Here is a 23,676-nt window from a genome sequence, read left to right as displayed (position 1 = left end):
ACTTGATGTATTTTTGTCATTGAAATGGGCAGCAAGCAGCAGAGATTTAACAGCAGTAAACATAGCGCATAAATAACTGGACCAGCCCGTTTTTCCTATGATTACTTCATCACATGTTTCTATTTAGCAATTTATTCAGTTAGCAGCTGAAAATCATGAAAAGATGCTAAATGTGTGATTTAAGTCTCTGCAGAAAAGGATGATGGGAGGCTCACAGGGCTATAAGAGGTGAAGCAGTGCCTTAAACTAAATCACCTGAGTTGTGGAGGAAGGTATCAGAGTCTGGTAGATCTGGTAAGCTTGTTTTCTTTTGTAACTTTACAAAGTTACTGCAAGATGCATTCTCCACAGTAGGTTCTGTCATTGCTTAGCAATTTATCTTTCTCTGATGTTTTTTAGGCTTCTTCCCTCCTTTATCTAAAATGGCTTTATTAAAACAACAGATTAGAGCAAGTTTATTGCTTGTATATAAATGTATCGCTAAAGCACAGGAAAGTGTGAAAGGGGCAAAAAAAGCCAACTTCTTTTGTTATCCTCAGAAGTCTTGGCTGAAAGCATTCTTTAAAAACTAACTTTAAATAGAAAAATAGCTTTTAATTGACCACCTAAACATTAATGAGTAAGGGGATGGCATCAGAACATATAGCTGAGAATGGGCTTGGAAGGGGTGGTTGCAAACTCCTTATTCCCTTTCTATGTTCAGTCGTGCAGGATTTCTGCCAATAAGTTTCTATGATAAAGCCTAAAGGAAGTCAATCTGGCTGAACAGCAAAGGAAAAGGCAGATTATGTAAGCTGCTTATAAAGTGTCATGCAAGCTAGCACTGCTGAAGAGTGAGGGGAGAAATGTGTATCCAGGTACAAGTGATAATGGTGGTTCACCCCCAGGAGAAGAAAACCACAAAGCACCTGACTTTTCCTGTATAGAAGAGTCAATGCTCTGCCTCTTGCCTCCTGTTCCTTAGAAACAAAAAGTGGCTGTGAAACTCTTCAAAACTCAGGCCCTACATAGGTGCAAAGCATTAACATTGATTAGAGCAACAGAGAACTGATGCTTTTTGCTTCAGCAGACGTATTCTCTTGTACCTTCTTCATTGTTGTCCTGTTGTCCCATTCCCCATCCCAAGCCCCCACCAAGGACTTTGATCTATGGGGCTTAGAATATGGGCACTTAAAACACACTGCCTGGTTGATGAGCTTCATGTGGTTAACCTGCATGGAATATCTCCACTGCTGCATGAAAACATAATTCAACAGTTACTAGGAGTACTTAACTGCTTGTCTAATTAAGATATTTATCTTAAGTATACCTTAAACTAAATACGTTTGTATACCTTAAACTAAATACGTTTCTCTCAGGCTTCTCCATGTCTATGAAGTTAAGTTCCTTGTTGCTGGGTGTTGGTAAAGGGGTAGGCGGAAATGCTACTAACAAAACCAACCTTGCTGTTGTTGTAAATTCACTTGAAAACAGACCTGCATAGAACACAGTTGCTTTAGGACCGAAGTTTAGGATCAGCATGACCTAAGCCAAATGACAAATAAGAGGGAATGAGAGGCTTGTGAGCTCCCTCTTAACAAAGAGAAACAAAATGGCAATTGAGTTCAGATGCTTGCGTCCAGAATTTCTCCTCATGTCTCTCTAGAGCACCTAACATATTGCTATGCTGTGGTAACCTCCCTGGCATCTAACAGGTTTCAGCTGCCTGCCCTGTGTTAACAGCTGCAACCCCAAAGTATATATATATTTTTTTGTATACCTGGAAGGAGAAAACAGTGTCTGAATAGCAGCCTTCTGGTATCTGAAAGGGGGCTGCAAGGATGCTGGAGATGGACTCTTCATCGGGGACTATAGCAATAGGACAAGGGGTGATGCATTCAAACTGAAATAGGGGAAGTTCAGATTAGATATAAGGAAGCTCTTCCCTGTGAGGGTGGTGAGGTGCTGGCACAGGTTGCCCAGAGAAGTGGTGAACACTCCATCCCTGGCAGTGTTCAAGTCCAAGCTGGACAGAGCCTTGAGCAACCTGCTCTAGTGTGAGATGTCCCTGCCCACGGCAGGGGTTTGGAACTGGATGATCTTAAGGTCCTTTCCAACTCAAACCAGTCTGGGATTCTATGTTGCAGTTCAGGTGGTATCTTAAAAAAAATCTAGGGTGTGTGGAGCTCCACATGCAGAGGGCTGGGGCAGAAGTGAATGCTGTCAATGTGTCAAGCTGTCTTCCAGTGTTGTGTTGTCAATATGGCTCTTCCAAACTCTTGAGCAACACTGATCTATACAGAGGATAAATTCCGTGTAAAGATAATAGGAAAATAGGAGCACCTTGGATTTGGTTTTGTGGCAGCTGAATGCCTCACATGACATCTCTTTCTGTGTGAGGAATGAATTTTCTGATTTTCTTAAGGCAATTCACCTGATTTCAAGATGTCGGAGGAAGAAGATTCTATTCTGAGCATTAAAAGATCTCTGAGGAAGAGATTGGTGAAACACAGCACTCCAGTGGATTCAATGCCTTCAGGATCAATGTCGTCTCTTACGAAACTGACAAATCAGTCAGTAGAGGACCAAAATTCCAGCAAGAGGATTTATGAATCTCCAGTGCCAAAATCAAATCTAAGTAGATCATTAGCTCAAGTATCAATGGCGCGTGTTGAAGCGTATATCCCTCATATGTCCCCCAAAAGGCTTTCAACAGCGTTTGACTCACAAGAATCAAAGGAAGAGATAAGCCAAAGCTCCCGGGTCATGTTTTCTAGGAGGAGGCTTTCCACAGTGTTGGCCTCTGGTGAATCAGATGAAGAGCCAAATGACAAGGTCGTGCCAAGCTCAGAAACTCAGGCTTCCACCAAAGCATTTGAGGAAGCTGCAGTAATTCCTGAGAGTGGACCTTCATGGCTTCTTACTGGAATACCAGGGATAAAAGATCTCCCAATAGGAAAAAAAAGAAAGAAGAAAGTTGATAAAGCTCTTGTGGTAATGGCTTTCCCTTTGTTATAGAATAGCTAAGCTGTACAGTTTTTTACCAATGCTGACTGTATACAAATCCTTCTAATAATGTGGGCATATTCTAGTTATGGAGCATCTCCACAACTTACCAGTGAGAACATACATTTATGAACAGAGTCATAACCTGCTAGACTGTGGTATCATTCCTAAATCACTGGTTAGATGGGATGCAGTCTTCCAGACTTGTACTTGCTGCAGCTTGTGCGACTGCATGACTAGTTGTGTACATTAAAATGTACTTTCGTACTAATACATTTTAATACATTGATGCATTTTAATGCAGTAAGGCTCTTTCTGTAACAGAACCTTAAGAAAGGGAAGAAATGGGTGATTTGAATTCAAGTTTCCTAATACTGGCAAGTTAACTAAAACTGGAGAAACAAATTATCTACTTCTTTCCTTGCTTAATCCAAATCATAGTGATTTATTAAAAAGAATGCCAGTTCTTGCAAATGGGGTCTTGTTTGCAGTCCTTTGATTAGTGAAGTGTTTCCTGGTGAAAGCCTAGATTAATAGACCTTATGCAGGTCTTTATTTTTCTGTTTCATAGAGCACAAGAACTCAATTTCCTGGAACTTTCAGTATTGGCGAGAGCCCATAGAAAGGACAGGGAGGCAGAAGGGTTAGATACTGAAGGCTGTCACATCAGTGAAGCCATCAGATTCTATTCTGGCATGGTTTTTCCCCTGTACTCTATTGTTCATGGGTGTGTTGGAAACTCAGGAAAACTTGCCTGCTCTGACAGTAAAGGCTTCTTAGCTTAAGACAAAAGGAAAAGTTCAGCCAAAATCCAGCTGGGTTCATAATGCCTTTGTGTACGTTTTGTGTATGTTTGTTTTTCAAAGTAGGTGACATCTGAATGAATTAGGTTGACTAAATATTTTCTTTTCTGTAACAGAGAAAGAAAGAAAGAGAATGGCTGCTCCGTCAACTTAAAAATATTGAGGAAGCAGCTGACCATGAACTGACAATTGAAGAAGCTTGATCGAACTGGCATTGGTGCTATCCCATCCAGCTGGTGGAACAGCTGGTTCCAACACATCACGCACCTGACTAAAGTACCTGTTAGACTTCTTTCTTTTCAAAATGTGGTTGGTTGGTTGGTTTTCGCTGGTTGTTTTCTTTTTGCCTCTTGACTCTAGGAGGAGTCGGATACAAATTAAGCACCTTCACAGGAGAGCCAATGTTAATTTATAATGGCTAAAGGCCTGGAACAAAGAAGGGAGGGAGAGCTTTGTGCAAGAATCATTCTTCATCCTGCCACAGCTCTTCCTGACCATGCTGGTCTGTGTCGTGTTCTAATTCTTTAGGGTTGTTGATGTTCCTTAAGTGACAAAGTCCTTGCGGCCACATAGAGTGTAAACCTGGTTAGCCAAAGGAGAATCTCCTAAAGAGTAATCAAAGCTGATGCAACTGGGACTGTTTTTGCTGCTAGCTGAGGAGATGAGGAAATAGTGAGAGGCACTAAGGAGGGAGGCCACCCTCTGGAGATTACTAATTAATGACAGTTTGTTTTGAAGTTTGGGCTCAATATGAGCTTGCCGCAGCCCAGGATTGTAAATGCACCTCGCTGTTGCGTTGGAGATCTCCAATGTTCAGCTGTGTGCTTTGAGGGGGTGTGTGTTTTCTGTTTTGATTTGGAGCTGCTGCATGGAGGGGAAGAAAGGTGTCTTGACAACTGTATTGGCAAAATGGCAGTTTGGCTCACAGCAGCTCTTCCTGAAGCACCAGTATAAGTAAGTGATGCAAAAAGCATGATGGTCAGTTCCTCCTGCTGACTGATACTTTAATCTTTAGGCAGTTTAACAGGTGTAAGTGATCTATGGGGTGTCAGCTAAAGGGATCCAGAACAGTTTCACCATGTGCACACACCTATCCCTGCACTTATGTGGCTCTAGCACATGTATTTTCCTGGCTATACTGGGTTTGCAGCTTGTCCCAGGTACTAATTATCCCAAAGGAGAGAAGTCCTTGAAAATTGAATATGGAGGTAAGGGAAGCTTTTGTGTTTCTTTCCTACACACTGGAACTTGTAATATCTCTTGTCCAAGATGGCACAGAAGCAGAAGCATGGTCCAAGCCAGGCTAGCAATAGCAGCTGCGCTATGCTCAAAAATGTGAGAGTGCAGTTCTGGTTTTACAACCTCTCTCAGGATTTAAAAGGAATTAGGATGTTTTTGCTAATGATTCCTGAAGTGAAATTCTTTGGAGTTGCTCAGAACAGCCTTATCCTCGGAACCCAGCTTTCTGCGGTAGCTGGGCAGCGGGGCCATGTTGCTCCTCAGGTCACCGACCAAGGCGTGCTTGCTTCATTTGATGTTTAGCTAATGTTCTGGTATTTGTTTGTGTGTGTGTTACCCAGGCTGCTTGTCTGGCCTCCACAGGTTCCTTTGGCAACCAGGGAGCTCCTGGCTGATGTAGATCCCAAGCTGCCTTTGAGATAAAATAGGCATAGTTGCAGATGTGCTGCTATTCCCCTTGAGCTTGCAGGCATTTCATCAGCATCTATGATTTGTGCCAGGGGCTGAACTAAGATCAGGCAAGTGCAAGGTTAGCGTAAAACCCTCCTCTACCCCTGGGACAAGCACAGATTAATCTGCCCACATGACCCAGTGCTTAATCTGAATGACCCAGTTCCTCTCTTGTTTATTTGTATCTTCCCAGTTAGCCCATTCCATTTGTTCCTTCTTCAGGCTTCCCTGTACTGGTCTCAGAAAGTCTTGATGCTGCTTCTGTTTTTCTCTTTCCCAATCACCTCTTGAAGTCACTCCTGGTTCCTGCCTGAGCCCATTCAGTCCTTTGGTCTTCAAATGTCTCCATCTAAGGTCTTCTCCATTCTGGTCTCTAGTAGCTTCCTTCATTACAAGACACAAAAGTCTTCTGTCTCCCATGCCTGCTCTTCACTGCTGGATTCCTCGCTCATCTGATCAGATACCCTCCAATACCCAATGCCAGTCTTCTGCCAAAATTCGGACTCAGCTCATACCCCGAAGTGCTTTTGTCTACTTGGGTTCAACCCCTCCATGATTCTGGGCCAAGTGGAAAGGCCAATTGGACCAAGTTCCAGGCCTCAGCAGACCAGGGATGTAGTTGCTGGGAAAGGTCCCGCTTAAGGCTACACCAAATGCAAGAAGAATCCGGGAATACGGCAGCTCTAAGACATCTAAGAAGTCTTCGGGTTTGTGCCAAGTGCAACACAAAACTCTCTAAGATTCAGAACACAGTAATGCTGGGAAAGTTTTACACGGATCAAGGCTGCTGCCCTGCCAAAATTCATGGAACTGGTTGGTACCAGTAAAATCCCAATGACTTCCCTTTGTGGAGGGGAGCAAATTGCCCAGAGTAGTAACACAGAATTGACTTTGACTTTGTCTTTACGAGTCCTGAAGCTGTATTAGGCAGATGTAAAAAAAAAAAAAAATAAAAAAAAAAATCTAAGGCTTTAAGGATTTTGGAGACCACTTCTATTTCCTCTCTCTGGAATGTTAAAAGAAATACAGAAGACTCTATAGCATTTCTCTAGTGGTGATTTAGGTCCTTGGGAATTTTCAAGAGTCACAATATTGCTTTCATGGGCTTTCTTGAGAAAATATGAATTGGTACTTCAGGAGTTCTCTGAAATATCTGATGCTCTACATCAACAGTATTCCTGTTAATTGTAGTTAGTTGCGGGTTAGAATACCAAGGGACTTCAATCAGACCTATATAGCACCAAGGTATGTGCTACCCTGAGTGAATGATGCTCCCAAGAAAGGTTTCTCTCAAATTTTTAAAAGCCAGGATGTTAGGGAATGTGAAACTGCATGTATCAAACTACACATACAAAACTAACACTCCTATTACTGAACTTTGCATGTCAGTATATCCGTAGGGACAGTGGAAAACAATGAAACCCAAAAAAAAGCCTTAATGTTTCTTTTACTTACAGGGTTTTCACTTGCTTCTCCAGTAGACTCCCAAGTCTACTAGACTTTAATGAGACAGTTTTATAGATACACATACACTTTGAAAAGAACAGGCTTTGAGAGAGGCGTTGGTAGTACGCAGTGTCAGTGTTGTTAATGGTCATCCTCTAGTGGCAACAATGGCACATAAATGTTTGGTGCAACTCTCTTCACGTGCGAAGTTCCTTTATGCATATTTATATTGCAGTATCACCATGGTGTAAAAAAAAAACAAAAACAAAAACAACAAAAACCCCAAAAAAACCCAAACAACCCCAAACTAACAACTCAAAGAGAGCTGTAGAGTCCAACACCTCCAAAAACCAGGCTTCTCTAATTATTAGTGACCTTAAATATGGATTACAGGGGCTGAGGCTAGAAAAGATTAGGGACTACAGATGCCAGATTCTGAGAAGGTAACCCCCCAGGATATGGTGCTTTGTAAAATAAAAAGCCCTTTTTCTGCATGGGTGAATGTGGATCAGAGTTGCAACAGGTTCTTGAGCCTTGTTCTTGTCCTGGATTTGAGATGCAACCCTGAACATGTTTGTAAGTACTGAGAGTGCTCCTTTACGGCAGTGTTTTTCCTTTAGGAGCTAAGCTATGACCTTGACCCAGGGAACTGTTTTCAGTACACTTGTCTCTGAACGGATATTACACAATCTACCTGCTGATGGTGACTAAGCATGATGTTGGATGGAGAGGAACAAAAACACTACCAAGAACACAGGGAAGAGACAGTGATGTCTTCACCCTGGATTTATGAGCTCGGCCTTGTTCCCACTGAAGCAATGGTAATGCTCCTGTTGACAGAGCTGGGAGTGCTCTGCCCAGCTGCAGTGTTTCTTTAGGATGCCAGATTGAAGAGAAAAATGTTTAGCACACATATTTAACATATTTCAGGTTTAAATAACAGAACTGGTAATGAAGTTACTTCTTTGCTGACCACAGCTGAACAATTTTAGGGCAAACTAGAAGTGGAAAATTCTTAAATAAAACCAGATTTATTATTTTTGTTCAAAATCACAGGATAGTTACATTCCTGCTACAGACAAAAGCCCGAGTAATAAATCACACAGCATGTCACTGACCTGTACTCCAGTGTGTTTTGTTCTATAAGACAGAGAAGTGCAGAAGTCTCCCTTAGCTCTATCTGCTAATGTAGTTCACAAGGCCTATTAAGATAGCTTATTCGTCAGCACTTCTGACATATTAGCAATAAATGAATAGACATACTGAAGGTTTGACTGAGCCTGTTAGCACCTAGAAAAGTTGGATAAGTTAAAGCTATTGAGTAATGTTTTAAAAACTAGATCTAGGCATAGATCTTAGAATGCCACCTCAGAAGTAGCTTCCCACCCAAAAATCCCAACAAACAATTCACATCTGTTCAGTCCTTGCACTGCTAGGCAGGTACCTAAAGCTCCTGTGTAATGAATGCTGGCTTGATAGTGCAGTCAGACCCAAGAGACAAGTAAACCCCATATATCTTGGCAGTAGCTCCTGGCTGCCAGCCTCCTGGGTCTGCTCATGCATATGGTCTCACAGTACTCTACACCAGTCCCACTCGTCCACCCTGAAGTGGGATTGTGTGCAGGAGGTGCTCAGCAGACACCATCAGGCTGGAGGTGTTTCAGTAGCCTTTAGGTGTTCTGCCTTTAGTTTCAGTAGCCTATAGGATAAAAGTCTTGGAAGTGAGAGATCGCATCACAAATCCCCTTCTCATCTGGGACAGGGCCTTGAAACTAAGCATCCTAGCTCACCAGGCATTCATCGCTATCTCTAGACTTACTGTGGAGTCAGGCCTTTTGAGCCTTACTTTACTAAAGTATTTATTAAAAAAGATTGAACTTGCATCACAGTCTTGCTTCTGTGGTATTTAATTTCTTGGGGGGTTTGTGGGGTTTTTTCTGCTTTAATTCATTTTTACTGAAAAAATGGAAAGAAGGAGGAAAACATCCTTTATAACACCTAGGGAATGAAAAAGGAAAGCAAGCATATATTTTGTACTTCTTGGCATTGCTGCCATTTTGATCCTTTTGTTATCCTCCATTTCATCCTTTTGGCCTTTCCTAGCTCTGCTTTCAGCTCTTTGTGTCATTGAATGTTTGTCCCCTGTAGTGACCATCTTCTACTGGCATATACCATAAGCTTCCTGAATCTTACATCTCCTCCTAAAGAGGAGATGCCAGCAGTGGGAAGGTGGGGGGAAAGAAATATCTCATATTCTAGGATAGGAAAACAAAAGTTCTCTTCCTAGACATGGAATAATCCAGCTTTCTAGTGTGGAAAGGTGATGTCGATTCACATACAGGAAAGAAAGTATGGGCAGCAACACATTTACTGGGAAAGAAACTGGACCCAGAAAGGCACTTACAAGATGTCTAATGGGTAAAATGGGTTTCAAAGTATAATTCCCAGCCAAGGGAGCACCAAGCAATTTATTGCATCATGCTTCATGCAATTAAATCAAATTGGCTCTGCATTAGAGTATTCATACAAAGAAGATGGGTGCTTTAACACTTGTTGCTCCTCTCCAAGAAGAAAAGGACCCTACACACAAAACCCCAAGACCTGCACAAACCACAGCTCAACAATAGGAACAAACACCATTGGAGGGGAAACCATTACAATTAGACAGAATGCTTACAATTGTAATAAACCCCTTTTAATTACAACACATATGCTAATGTAGATACATGTTCTAATTGTAACCATGCTAGAGGGAAGGAAAAAGGGTGGAATTGGGATGGTGGAGGAAGAAGTGCTGTATGGCACCCTGAGTGCCCCTGGCTAGCTGAGAAAAAGTACACGGAGACTGTAGGATTGGAAACGATACTACAAATGCTGTGATGCAAGCATACAAATCAATAGTGTATCCTGACCTTAGGTAGTATATTCAGTACCAGGCGTGGCTTTCTGGCCACAGCTGGGTGATGATAACAATTGTTAAAGAAAACAAAACACAGAGCAAAGCCCTTACATAAGACCAGCAAAATGGGAAGACCAAGATGACTGCATTTGGAGAAGAGACAAATAAGGCAAGCAAAAATGTCATAGCAGGCTCATGACACCTAACAGATCAGTTGGCCATTCCCATTTCTCAGGATCAGTGGACTTTAATAAGACTTGAACAGATAATTCGTGTGTCAGATAAAACTGTGTCAGCGCCTCAGCACCCTCACAGTAAAGAACTTCTGCCTTTTATCTAACCTGAACTTTCCCTGTTTCAGTTTAAACCCATCATCGCTTGGTCCTGTCGCTAGAGTCCCTGTAGTCCCTTGTCCCTCTCCAGCATCCTTGCAGCCCCCTTCAGACACTGGAAGCTGCTCTGAGGTCTCCACGCAGCTTCTCTTCTCCAGGCTGAACAGCCCCAATGTTCTTAGCCTGTCTTCTTAGGAGGTGCACCAGCTCTTGATCATATTTAAAATCATGGTGATTTATTGAATACAGTCAAATTCCAATTTGTAAAGAGAGGCCCTCTTCTTTCACCTGTAGCAAAGCGCTCTGACAATCTAATCTTGGCTTTTTGTTTTGTTTCATTATACATTAATTATATATTGATGTTTTTGTTTTAATGTAGTAACTCTGTGATCTCTGTGGCAGAGGTTATTTATACAGTATGTCAGGAAAAGCTTTGTGTGACATTCAGTCTTATCTCCAGTATGATTTTGATATGACAACAGGTTAGATTAACCCCTCCATGTCTCTATCTGCGAAACATCCACTCCTTCAGGAAGCCTTAAAACTGGTGACAAGTAGAGTTAGCAGCTTCACTTTTCTCTAAAGTGCTTGCTAAGGTGTATTTGCCCAAGAGTAAGTTCCACACAGGGTGACCTGCCTGAATGAAGGTGTTGTGTCCCACTGCTACTTTGTCTTCATGCTGTTCTCCCACCTCTTCCCCCAGAAAGCAAGCCCTGCTCCCCTCACACTGAAAGGTTCAGGGGTCCCAAGCAGAGGCCAGCACCTCTGATCATCTTTGTTCCTCTGTACAGTGTGAACTTGCCTATACTTCACTGTGGATCCCCTGCAAAGAGTTTGAAATAGTGAATATGTGTAAATGAAGGCTGCAGTGAGCATCAAAAGCTTTCACGCTTGATAACTATCAGCCACTAATTCAACGGTGGTGATGCTAATAGCTCAGGCAACCCTGAATCTCAGCAGCAGCTTACTTGGTTTCAGCTCTCTATGCAAGCATCAAACTCTCTAGAGCTAACTGAAGTCCCAGAGTCCTATCTCTCTCCTCTGGGGATAGAGAAGAGGCTCTGAAAAAAAAAAAGCACTCTTGGTAGTACTAGCAACATTATTATACTAACGATTAACAGTAATGATCTTGCTGAAATCAGAAATGCCCCAAGACAAAAGGCAGGGACAGATTTCCTGTCAAAAAGCAGCCGGGCAAACTGTTTTATTTTTGTAAGAACCAGTGCAGAAGGGAATAACCTAAATGTGGAAAACGGTTGTAAATGATGCGGAGGAATGTGCCCTCCTGTTCTAACAGCATATCATTTTGCTGTCAGTAACAGCCCTCTTGCTGAGAATTTCAAGCTGCTGTCTCCTGCTCTACCTGCAGCCCAGCCCCTGTTCCTGTAGCAGGAGCATGGACCCCTTCAGTTACTGTGTTCTTGGCCCCTATGGCTTATTCCTATTTTTATCAGCATTTTTCAAAGGATGAAAAGATGAAAGAGTGGCATTGCAACAGCCAACTCATGGAAGTGAAAAGCCTCTGAAGAAAAGAGTGGGAATTTGAAACATAAGCAACTCCACTGTTTTTTTGGGTTAGCAACAAGCTCCTTTAAAAATCCAGCCTCTATACTGTGAAAGAGAATAGCCACTGTTGCATTTCATGAGCTATAAACCAAATCACATTAGTTCTTGTTGGCTGTTGTCCCATGGACACTCTTCCCCTAAGCTGTGCAACTGGCTGTGACTACGATGCCCCTAGTTTGAGACTGGATCTCATTTTTGTTCTATCAGTACTGCCTACTTTTCTCCCTCCACGTGGAAAGCCTTGTTCCTGGAAAGCCATGTATTAGTTTAGGGAGGAAAGGAGAGTTTTGTGTGTATCCTGGCTTTTTACCCATGTAACAGACTCAGAGATTAAGGTGAACAGTAGCCTTCTGTTACTTTATCAAACAGTAACATCTTATTCTTCACATACGATGCTTTAATATGTATTTGAAAGTCCTATGACATTTAAATTGCTTTTAGAGTAGGTCTCTGGGGAATTTGCCTTTCCTTTATCAGCATAAGACAGCAACCAATTAAGAAAGTAAAGCTGATGATGGTGAAGGCTGGAGACTCATGCCATCAGTGCCTGCAGCCCTCGGGGACTGCAGTAAAGGGCACATTTATTGGTTAGAAGTGCCCTTTTCTGTCTGTGGGCCCAAAGAGACACAGTGGCTGAAGAACACAAAGAGATTTAAATAGCTTATGCTAGTTTAGGTGCCTGGAGCCAGTGCTAAAGGGATCATTTACATTTTTCAAAGTCCCTGCTAAGCTATAGCTCACTCTGGTAGGCACTAAATAGCCTTTATTTCTACGGCTGGTCCCAGGGAATACCCCTACCTGAGGTTAGCAATGCTGACTACTGCAGAAGGGGTCAAGAGAAGTTTTTTTGTATTAACTCTATGCACAGGAACTCCCTCCCACGCTGCAGCATGACTTCAGCTTTGTTATACCACAGTAAGTCAAAGCGTTTCTGGATTATTTCTCCAGCGAGGCAAATTCAGACTCGTGCCATCACTGCACGGAGCAGCTGGTAGTCATCCAACCATGGCCTGTGGTAGGATGACTAAAGGACTTTAACCTGTCTTGCCAGAAGAGCTTTATAGTTCTTAGAAAATAATTATCTGGCTAGTTTATGCATGCACAGCGTTGTGAACAAGGGGTTTTACCCAGTGCCCAAACACTCTGGGTGCCACCAAGGAAATAAATGACTTTTTCCTCTCTTTTTCTGAACCCGATGACCTATGATTTGATGCAGGAAGTCCATACCCTTCCCTAGTTAGACTTGCCACGAGACAACCTCCCACTGATCTTCTCTCCTTAGGGTTTCTTCAGTTTCAATTTTAGGTATTTCTATAATATTTTTCACATTCTAGCCAAATTAATTTCTAGGGAAAAAAAAAACCAGCAAAAGTGAGTCTGCAAAGGTTACTGCAACATAAACTTGGAACACTTCATTTTCTGCATCCAGAATCTGATTCTGAAAGTCATGCTTACCCAACCAGAATAGAAAAATACCTAACAGGCATATACATCATTGCCTCAAAGCAGCAACAATCAACCAATAAATGCTTGATCACATTATTCATCAATAACGTAAGCACTGTCAATGACTTGAATAAAAAAATCCACATCCACAGAGCTGCAATAAAGCATTTTTGATAGGTTATAAATCACAGACAAGGAACGAGGTGTTTTGTATTTCTGTCGTAGCTGTTTCTCTTCATATGCTTGATGCTATACATGTGTGTGTATCACACAGTAGTTTTTGATGTTAAACTTACTATTCAGGATCAGTTTCTTACCTGAAGAAAAATAATTAGGGTATTCCATGGTCGTTTTGGGGTTTTTCAAACATAAGCAGAGAAGCAGTCCCAGTAGGAAATCTTTTGGTGAGTCACTTGAAGTTTTAGTGATTAAAGATCACTTTTACACAAACTTCTATAGAACTTAGTGTTCTATGAGTCACTCCACAGGGCTTTAAATTAAAAAATAGAAAATCCCAAACTTTAACATGCAAAATGAGGCCACTGGCTAAGGATAATTGGGAAACCAATAGGAGAAATCTTGTAGAAAAGTAACCCTTGCCTAGGATTCATGCAGTGTCTTTTGACAAGCGCTTCAAACTGGGGGACAGGAGTTGGAACACAACTTTACATTGTGAAGGTTTTAACCTCCTGACTCTTATCTGTTTGTGTTCTTTAAAGCAATGTCAAGGTCAGAGATGGAGATTGGTAGATGAGTTGTAGTATTACATCAAACAGAGCCTACATAAACATATACACTACTTTCACTTCATCAGTGTCCCATGGCCTATACAAAAGCATTGCCTTGCTGATTGATACTGCCCTAAGTTATCGTAACCTGTTCTAATGTATGTTTATTACATTTATATAAATGAAATATGAAGGCACTGATTTTTACGAGTCTAACTTTTGTGCAGAAGAACATCTGCTCACAAAGCCTGCTTTAGCAGAGTCTTAGGTTCCCTCAGCTGGATTGTACAGAAGTCAGCAAGGGAAAAAGTGCTGGGCCATCCTTTAGAGTTGACCTTCAAAATAGTTTATAATGTACAGGGCTTTTTGCTTCTCTTTTTGCTTATCTGGGTAATCTGGCTTCTAAAAGGCTGCCAGTTGTTAGGAGTTGCCTGGGCAGTGCAGACAGTGCCAGGTGCCCAACAGGAAGGGAAGATCTGCCCACGGCCTGAAAACATGACGGTGCTTTGGAAGAATGAGATTCTTCTGAAATGGATGGAAGTTTTGTGGCGCAGGCCTGACCATCAAACAAGGACTCTGTTCTTTCATGAGGTGTCCTTCTTCATTTGGTTACTTAAAACTGATGGGGATGATAAGTTAAAAAGTCTTTTTGGAAGGGGTTTCCTCTCAGTTCACGTCCTTTCTGTCTTTAAACAGAAGAACTGCAGGCAGGACTGTGGCAGTCACTCCGGAGTACAGCCATTCCAGGGGCAAGTAGCTTATGTTAAGCAGTCAATAGTAGAATGATCCTCAATTCTGTTCATACAAAGCTATCTAGCACAGTAGCGAGACATACATAGATAAGTGAATGAATACATGCATACACATATACAAATGCATATGAGCTCTTTGGGTCTTTGTCGCTTTACAACGGGGTTTACTTTTCATTTGTAATTTTTTGTAGTGTTTCTTCATGAAAGGGACATTGTTCTGCATTGTTTTCTTTCTCTCTTTGAGAGAGGAAAGAATACATATTTCTGTATACTCTCCCCGTTGAACGGTGAGAGGATTGTGATTTACTAAGGCAGATGTACAACCAAAAAACTCAGAAATGGAAGGGGGGAGAAGAGCATTAGAGCTTGACGAGTCTAATTGCAGTGGTTTGTAGAAATTGCCATGCCCTCGGTTTTCAGCCAAAGTTTGCTCATAGTCAGACATGTGAAGTCCACAGAATTACTCTAAAATCTGTAAAATCGGGGTTTTTTCAGAGTTCTTAAAAACATTTGTGAGTTTTAAGGGCTGCCGACTGTGGTGTAGCTGTAAAGCAACCCCAGTTTTAAAGATCAGCTGAAATAGCTGAATGAAACCATTGCAAACAATGAGAATGCTTTTAAGAACTGAGTTATGGATATAGGGGGTTAAAAATTCACTACATTAAAAGTAAAACCTTTGGTATCACTACCAGAAAACAAGGAGAGAATAACAGACCACCAGACAATGCTCTGCAGTTCTGCTTCAAGTTCTTGCACACAAATGATACATTTACAAAAGAGAACTAAATGCAACCCCCACCCAAAAAAACCCCAAGCAACCAAAAATCATACCACGTTAGACGACTCAGCATTGGAATTTGCTATTTCAAGCTCAGTACATACTGCAAATAGCAGGATAAATTAATGTGTTCAGCACAGTGAAGTTTGAATACTTTTGCTTTTATTGTAGTGACAACCGCTGTGTGAAAAGGAGAAAAGGAAAGACTTCCCCCCTCTTCTCAGGTGATACATGAGGAGATGGGAACGGTAACAGGACAGACAGAAAAGCCGGCATCTCGCTTATTTCTGTGGTGTTTGGCAAGCACTGGTTTCCCCTAGCACAGGACCGATACCCCTCTCATCCCAGCAGCAAGAGCAAAACTGGGCCCAGGCACGGGGGATCCCTCCAGCTTTGGGCGTGCAGCCCCTCCCGGAGGTTAAGGCAAGGACTCCTACGTGCATGTGTGCAGTGGTTACAGGGATCCTGATGGCTTTATTACCCCTGGGGCCTCCTCTTTGGTATGTCAGTGTCCTCCTAACCTGCAGCCACATGATGAAAATTAAACAAGGGCTTGCTGCATGTGTCGCTGTGGAAATATGAAGTCAGTTGGTTCAGTTTCAATGGGATTTCCCTCCTTCCCTCCCTTTAAAAAGGTATTTGCATTTCAAGCAATGGTCAAGAACAGGAGACATTTGTGACAAGAAAGGAGGAGGGGTGATACCCTCCGCTCCTCCATTCCCCTCTGCCCGTTTCCCCTCCGCCCCCCGCCACATTTTTCCTTGTTAACTGTGCTAGGGCAGAGAGGTGGGGGTGAGGGAATAAAAGCATTCCTGCATGTCTGGAGGAGAGGGAAAAAAAAGATAAAGGGGGAAAAGTGAAAGGGGAGGGGAAGAGTGAGTGGTCAGGGACTTGAACCGCCAGTGAAACGATGCTTCTCCAGCCCTCCTATTCAGATAATAGTTAACTCGGGGTTAAAGATTAATAGCCAGGCCAAGCACTGTATAAATGGCCCGGCCGAGCTGCATGTATGCGAAGGGCGTCCCGCTGCTGCCCAGGCTGCCGAGAGCCCGCTGCGCGGTCCCAGCTCGTCATGGGCAGCCCGCGGGCCGTGCTGCCCCGCTGCTGGCTGCCGTCCCTGCTGCTGCCCGCGCTGCTGGCCCCCGGCCCGGCCGGCGCCGCGGCCCCGCCGCCCGTGCACTGCGCGCCGTGCACCGCCGAGAAGCTCGCCCTCTGCCCGCCCGTCCGGCCCGGCTGCACCGAGACGGCGCGGCAGCCCGGCTGCGGCTGCTGCCAGACCTGCGCCCTCGGGCCGGGGCAGCCCTGCGGCGTCTACACGGCGCGATGCCGGCAGGGGCTCCGCTGCCACGTCCCGGCCGGAGAGCCCCGGCCGCTCTCAGCTCTCATCCAGGGACACGGGACGTGTCTGCCCGCCGGCGAGGCCGCACGGATGAGCACGGCGGACGCAGCAGGTACCGCAGCGATGGGGATGGGGATGGGGATGGGGATGGGGATGGGGATGGGGATGGGGACAGGGCCGGGGGTGCGAAGGGAGCTTGGCAAGAGGAGAGGAGCTAGGCAGGCGTTGGGGAAACAGGGAAGCCGGGTTAGCGACTTCCAGGAAAACGTGCTCTGACCTGCGGCGAGGTGAGGCGCATCCTGCTGCACAGCCAAGGGATGTTTGGAGCTGGCTGTCCCGCCACAGGCCGTGAGCAGGGAAACTCTAAAGAGTAGTGATGGGGCAATGCAGAATTATCCAAGTAAGGGTTCTGGGAGGCTGTAGACTGGTTTTTTTTTTCATAGAATCCCAGACTGGTTTGGGTTGGAAAGGACCTTAAGATCATCCACTTCCAACCCCCTGCCATGCGCAGGGACACCTCATGCTAGATCAGGTTTCTCCAAGCCCTGTCCAACTGGGCCTTGAACACCACCAGGGATGGAGCATTCACAACTTCCTTGGGCAGCCTGTGCCACAGCCTCACCATTCTCACACTAAAGAACTTCTCCCTTACATCTAACCTAAATCTCTCCTGGTTTAAGTTTTCTTTAGTAGTAAACAGTAACTGGAGTAAGACAAACGTTTTGCAGACTTTGTTTATGGCTGTCTCCACAAGTCATGATAGAGAATGGAAAGACCTGAACAAGCCTCGTGCCTGGCGTCATTTCAAGAATAAAATGTGTCTGAAACAGTGCGGTGCTAGCCAAACTATCTTTGAGCAAAAAGACATACCAAGCATCTTCTACTGTATGATAACCAGGAACGTCTTCAGTGTTGCATCATAGAATCATAAATCCCAGACTCGTTTGGGTTGGAGGGGACCTTAAAGATCATCCAGTTCCAACCCCCTGCTAGGGGCAGGGACACCTTCCACTGGTAGTATTGTTACTATTTTCACCATCATTACTGCTATGGTCATGCAGTGGTGGTTAAGGGAACCCTGTAACATTGCAAAAATAACCCGTTGTTGGCTCAAAATGACAAGGACCACTGGGGCAGTGAATGGACTCTTCTTGTACTTGAGGTGGTGGGGAGGGGAGAGAAGAGTGACTAAACGGTTTAAGCCTCCTGCAGTTAAAAAGGTCTAGTGTTTGATTTCTTTTCTCTCCACCACACCCCTTCTTTTCTTTTCATTCTTTCATTCTTTTCACTTTTCCTCCTCAATTTTCCACCTCCATTTTTTATTAGACATTGTTAAAGGGAAAACCGGTGCTTTTTAGTCCAGTGGATGATTGTTTGCAGTTATTTAGACACATGTCAAGCTTTTATCCCATGATGAGTGTCTGCAAGAGCTTCTGTTCCTTCCAGTGGGAGAGCTCACACATGTTGAGTGTTAAGCATTGCTGCACAGGCCATGAACAGGCAGATCCAAACAGCTTCTGCCAGTCCCCGGCTATTTGATCCACTGCAGGCCAGCCTAAGCCACTGCTGCCTCCTCTGAATTGCTACTCCTTCTTATATGCGAGACAAGGCCTGGAACAAAGTACAGGATGCCATGGGATCAGGTCTGGACCAGTTCCTCTCCTGAACAAAACCAGAAGCACATCATGCTGACAAAAAGCTAAATTCAGAACCAGTTTAACTCCACTCTTTCTTCATTTAGCACTGTGGTCAAAAATTCAGTGCATTTCTAACAGACTGGCTGCAGCTTCGTCTTTGATTTCAAAGGATCATAAAATAACTTGTTAGAGAACAGCTGATGCATCCTCCTATGAATTTATGACCAAAGTTTAATCTGCTCTGCTACACATGTAATTTATTGTTCCTACAAGAGCTACTGGATCTCGTTTAGATGTTACTTTTTGTTGCTGATGATGCTTCTCCTTTACCTTTTAAACTCCGAGAAATAAATGCAAGAGTTCACTGAAGATGTTCACCTTAGTATCATTCCTTTCCAGACTCTATCGAACCTGATGATATGCCTTTGGAAAGCACTGAAATGACACAGGATCAGCTCCTGAACTACCAGCTGATGTTTCCCATTGGCCAGGACAGATCCATCCCCTGGAATGCCATCACTGCATATGAAAACATGAAAGCAAAGAGAATATCTGAGCTCAAGAAATGGAAAGAGCAGGTGGGTTTCCTTTGCAAACCTTTCAGAGACCATTCCAGAGGATGCTATTGATTCAGAATACAGAATGTGAATGTGCATGAAATTCTAGCAGCAACGATGGGATGTCAGTATTTTGGGTAGCCAGCAAACAGACTTTTGGAATGCCTTCATCAGATGCTTGAGGAACAGGCAAAATGGCAGGGAGTGATAGAAACAAGTGTGCACCAGATGTGTCCTATAGGACACCATGCAGAGGCTGCATCTTTCGCTGTATTTGCTACCAGATGCTAACATGGGCGCTTTATTTCCAGGAGCCCATATAGAAATCTTTACCTCCTTTTGTGTTTAGTTTAGTTAGTTAAAGTTAGCTAATTTAGTTTAGTTTAGTTTAGTTAAAAAATAAAAGGCATTTGTCACTGGTCCGATGCTCAGTGAAATAAAAGAGAATCCTTACACACAGTTATTGATGAGACACCGATGCAAACCAAGACAGTTTCACTCTGACCACAAGGAAACACTGTCAAGTACATGCATGTAAAAAAACCAGACAGCTCAGCCACCAAAGCAAGCTTTTACCTTCGACACTGCAAAATCGCAGTGGGTAAGGGGGGTATGGGGCCTTTGCAAGCAGGTCCGGGTTCCACTGGAGGGCACCAGAGAACCACATTTAGACCAGTCCCAGGCAGCCCGCTCACCCACAGCATAGAGCAGAGTTAGAGCTGGGCACCAGAGCAGCCCAGTTTCCTAATGGGCACAGACAAAATGGGGAAAGAAAAAGGAAAAATCTACTAAGCAGCATCCCACCCTAAGAAGCCTCATCCCGCACCCACAACGGGACTTCACCATTGTGTTAGTTTGAACTTCGTACGAGCACTGTTAGCTCCAGTTCTGATTTTTAGGCTTCTCCTTCACCCAGAGCCACAGATAAGCCTGTTGACGTGAGGAGAGCTTATGTGAGGGGCTGACATGGGGAGGTGTTGCAAAAGCAGAGAGTATGATTATTTCCATTCTAAGACGTGTTCAGTTACTTCTTCCCTTTCCCTCATTGAAACACTTTAGTCCGTATTAATGCACAGCACTTGTGACTTGCAAAAGGGAGTGAACCGGCGGTGAAAACAGCAAATACTGCAAACAGTTCTTCATCCCCAGCTCCTGGCGCTTGGGGTCTGTGTCTCAAAGGCACAGGAGTGCTCTCTATTCTGCTTTGGCGACAGCTCTGTCCTGGACAAAAGATAACAAACATTCTGATGTTTGCTCTTGCACTGTCTATATATGTCTTGCACCTATTCTCCATACATCAACAGAGCACAGGGCCATGGCAACCCAGAAAACGTGGCTAGTCTCACGTACACCAGCCTCCTAACGTGCACCTCCCCATAATAGGAGAGATTGTACCCTCTGAGCAGTAATGTGTTTACTTAGCACAGGTTAAATTTCCTTGTGTGGCAATTTAAGGACTTAAATCCTCATGTTTCTGAGGACAGAAAATACCTCAAAGAATAAAAACAAAGGCCTAAATGTAACACCAGAGTTTTCTGGCTGTGGTCCTACTGAAACAAGTAAAAACTCCATGCAGAGCAGCCCGGTGCAGATTATACAACTAATAAACGTTTTAGGCTTTTTTGCTGGCTTTATTCTGACCATTTTCTGCTTAGCTGGTTTCTGTGTGTTTCGGTATTGACAATCTCCTTGTCGTATTCCTGCAGGGACCTTGTCAGAAGGAGCTCTACAGAGCCCTGTATAAATTGGCAAAGGCTCAGCAGAGGAGCGGAGGGGAGATTTACAAATTCTACTTGCCCAACTGCAACAAGAATGGGTTTTACCACAGCAAACAGGTACGTGCCTTTTCCCCTGTCTGCTCGCAGCTCGGGGAGCCTGACACAGCCAACCCTTTCACAGCCCTCTGCTCCCACACTCGTGAGTCTGCAGCTGCTGGAAAAGCAGGTTGTGAAAACAGCGATCCTTGGGAGTGGGAGCAGATGGTTTGTCCTTCTTCTCTTAAAAGTGAGCCGCACGCTGAGGGCTGACAGCAGCGGAGCAGGAGGCTTTTCCATTCACAGAACAGGTGCACACAAGGCCCTTTCCAAAGTCTTTTAACCCTCTCTGCTCCCAGGCCAAACCGAGCTCCATGTACCTGATCCGTTAGCATAGTCCCAGCTGATGGTCACAGAACTGTATCACAGGACGCGAGCAGGGTTGGAAGCACCCTCACAGGGAAGAACTTCCTAATGTCTAATCCCAATCTCCCCTCTGTCAGCTTAAAGCCATTCCCCCTTGTCCTGTCACTACAGGCCCTTGTAAAAAGTCCCTCTCCAGATTTCTCGTAGGCACCCTTTAGGTGTTGGAAGACTTCATAATATGTGCCATACTGTGTGCCAAAGCCCATTGCATATATAATCATCACTATGGAGGCAGGAGGCTTTCAGCTCCCAGGCAGTGAAAAAACTCTCCGGAGCAAAATTAACCCTCTGAATAAACTAAAAATGCTGCTTTGTGCTGCCTATGGATTATGTTCTGTGCTCATTTCCATTATGTTCTCAGAAAAAGCCATTGCAAGTTACACTGAGAGTAACTACGGCTCCAGACCTCCAGCCACACCCTTGTAACCACAGGTCATGCACACAAATTTAGTAGGTCTGCATAAATCCGTGTCACCGAGACTCCTTGTTTTTGGGCAAGGCACCACGGTGTGACTCGCAAACACTGTGACCTGGGATCTGATCGGGCACAAACAGAAACCTGTTCAACCCCCTCCCCTATTTTCCTCCTTGCGTGACGAGCCAGACCATCCAGTCGCTGCCCTCACCCCTGCCAGCTTGTAAATTCTGCCTTCCTTTGGTTTTCATGCTGGAAGATGTTGCTGTTTTATACTGCTGCTTACCAAGGAGTGGGCAAACTCTTTTGGAGCTAAAGATGCTGTTGTGGGAGCTGAGCCTGGGGCACGGCTCCCTAACCAAGGGTGCTGGTCAGAGGGAGGCTCTGTCAGAGCAGGGACTGCTGCGTTGAGAGCACGTCCGTGCACAGCAGGTCCCTGCCTTCTGATGATCCCAGTTCTGTCCAACACCTCTACCTGTAGCACCTCACCGGTAACCTTCTGCTTACAGTTACTTACCGTGGGCTTTGCTTTGCTAATACTATTCTAGTGTGAAACTTCACTGGATGGAGAGTCTGCTGGATGCTGGTGTGTCTATCCAAAAACTGGAAGAAGAATTCCTGGATCTCCAGAAATGAAAGGAGACCCCGAATGCCAGCAGTATCTCAACTCGCAGGAATAAAACTAACCACGTTCATCCACACCAGGTTTTCTGTGGGGCCTGATCTGGTCAGGAAACATTTCAGTCAGGAGCTGTTTCAATAAGGCAATTCTATGCACCTGAATTTCAGCATATGAGTAACCCCATAAAGTAGCTTTTTTTACTGCACTGGAATTACTCAGATGCTCAAGTGACAGATACGGGCAACTGCAAGATCAAGTCCTATAATCGTGTATATTTTGTTTGTATAATATTATAGATACTCATGTGTAAAGCTGTTGAATTATTTATTTCACAGTGCGTGTATTTTTGTCTGTGTGTGTTGTTACTAATTTATAGCCTCAAACACTTCATAACTTTATATGTAAATACTTAATATTATTGCTCTTAAATGTATGCATCTTATGTTGGAGGAATGTTGCTACTTAAAACTTCAAATGGCACAACTGTTGGGAAAAACAGCTTGTAAACTTGCTTTTTTTTTTACTATGTATTTATAGACATAAAACTGAATTTAAAAACCTATCTTTCAGTAGAGAACACGCTTAGAAACTTATTTAAAACCTGTTTTGTTTATGTATCATGTTGCTTTTGCACCTCTGTTTCAATGTCAAGCTGTTTCTTAAAAAGGAAAGTCTAAACCTTGATTATATACTGAAGCTCCTGATGGGACAGGATTTGTTTCTAGTTTCCAAACATACGCATGGGATAAATGGCAAAGCATAGCGGGATCTTCTGTGCCACCTTTGACAGGTGGATGTTGTTCACGTGTTGACATTATCATGTTATTTAAGATGTGCTATTAAATAATGTCTTCTACACTGCCCCGGTCTCTTGCTTTCTGCATGCTCCCATTCAGCAGCCTGACCTCAGCAGGACAGCGCCGCAGCGGGTGGGAGCGGGGGGGAAACACGTCCCTGGCACATCTTCCTCCTCTGGTTCCATCTAGTTCCAGCCTCCCGCTCCATTTTCCTGCAGTGAGTTTTCCTTTGCTCTCCCCACCCCATTCCCCTTCTCCTCCTGTCCTCTCCAATCCCGTCTGTGCTCTGCAAGCCTTTGCCTTGGGCAAAGCAGCAGCCTCCAAGGGAAGGTGTTTAGGAAGGTTTTCTGGCTAGGAAAGCTGGATGCCTTTCTCCACAAACAAGCCCAGGGAAGCAGTATGAGTGTTTAAAAGACAACACTGAGACCTAGAAAGAGCCATTTCCTGCACGGAAAGTTAGAGATCATAAAAGGGAGGCTGGGGAAAAGCCTGGCCTTACCCTTTCTGCTGAAAGCAGACAAGAGGCTCCCCTTGGTTTGGCACGTGGTCCCTCTCCCTTCCCCGCATGTCCCTTTGACTTAGTTGTTGCAGAGAAAAAGAGAAAGCAAGCGACTGCCGTGCCCGTTTCTAACTGGTTTTATCCATGGAGAATCTGGTGGGGGAGTTAGCACGTCTCAGGGGTAGAAACGAGCTGCAGCAACCCTG

The 23,676-nt window shown here is 44.1% G+C and overlaps 2 protein-coding genes across 2 annotated transcripts; both read left to right on the top strand.

Annotated features, from left to right (window-relative positions):
• The first annotated feature begins 214 nt into the window (after nt 1–214).
• On the top strand, nt 215–8,082 carry CCDC201 (coiled-coil domain containing 201). The gene is made up of 3 exons (XM_065665630.1): nt 215–294; nt 2,405–2,973; nt 3,905–8,082. Exons 2-3 carry the CDS (start codon nt 2,425–2,427, stop codon nt 3,989–3,991), a joined length of 636 nt encoding a protein of 211 aa, XP_065521702.1. The 5' UTR covers nt 215–294; nt 2,405–2,424; the 3' UTR covers nt 3,992–8,082.
• Nucleotides 8,083–16,418: 8,336 nt separating this feature from the next.
• On the top strand, nt 16,419–23,035 carry IGFBP1 (insulin like growth factor binding protein 1). The gene is made up of 4 exons (XM_065665629.1): nt 16,419–16,875; nt 18,800–18,978; nt 20,664–20,792; nt 22,101–23,035. The coding sequence occupies exons 1-4, from the start codon at nt 16,434–16,436 to the stop codon at nt 22,230–22,232; spliced, it is 882 nt and encodes a 293-aa protein (XP_065521701.1). The 5' UTR covers nt 16,419–16,433; the 3' UTR covers nt 22,233–23,035.
• The last annotated feature ends 641 nt before the right edge of the window (nt 23,036–23,676 follow it).

Source organism: Lathamus discolor, chromosome 2 (assembly GCF_037157495.1).
Source record: "Lathamus discolor isolate bLatDis1 chromosome 2, bLatDis1.hap1, whole genome shotgun sequence".
NCBI lineage: Eukaryota > Metazoa > Chordata > Aves > Psittaciformes > Psittacidae > Lathamus > Lathamus discolor.
Note: the sequence above shows the minus strand (reverse complement) of the source record. Positions and strands in the feature narration are given on the sequence as shown.

What these genes read in the sequence shown, in the direction of transcription:
- CCDC201 (XM_065665630.1), top strand. Translation starts at nt 2,425, where the DNA reads ATGTCGGAGGAAGAAGATTCTATTCTGAGCATTAAAAGATCTCTGAGG. An exon ending in AAGTTGATAAAGCTCTTGTG is followed by an intron (nt 2,974 to 3,904) that starts GTAATGGCTTTC and finishes TTTCTGTAACAG; the next exon opens with AGAAAGAAAGAAAGAGAATG.
- IGFBP1 (XM_065665629.1), top strand. Translation starts at nt 16,434, where the DNA reads ATGCGAAGGGCGTCCCGCTGCTGCCCAGGCTGCCGAGAGCCCGCTGCG. An exon ending in GAGCACGGCGGACGCAGCAG is followed by an intron (nt 16,876 to 18,799) that starts GTACCGCAGCGA and finishes ATTCCTTTCCAG; the next exon opens with ACTCTATCGAACCTGATGAT. An exon ending in TCAAGAAATGGAAAGAGCAG is followed by an intron (nt 18,979 to 20,663) that starts GTGGGTTTCCTT and finishes GTATTCCTGCAG; the next exon opens with GGACCTTGTCAGAAGGAGCT.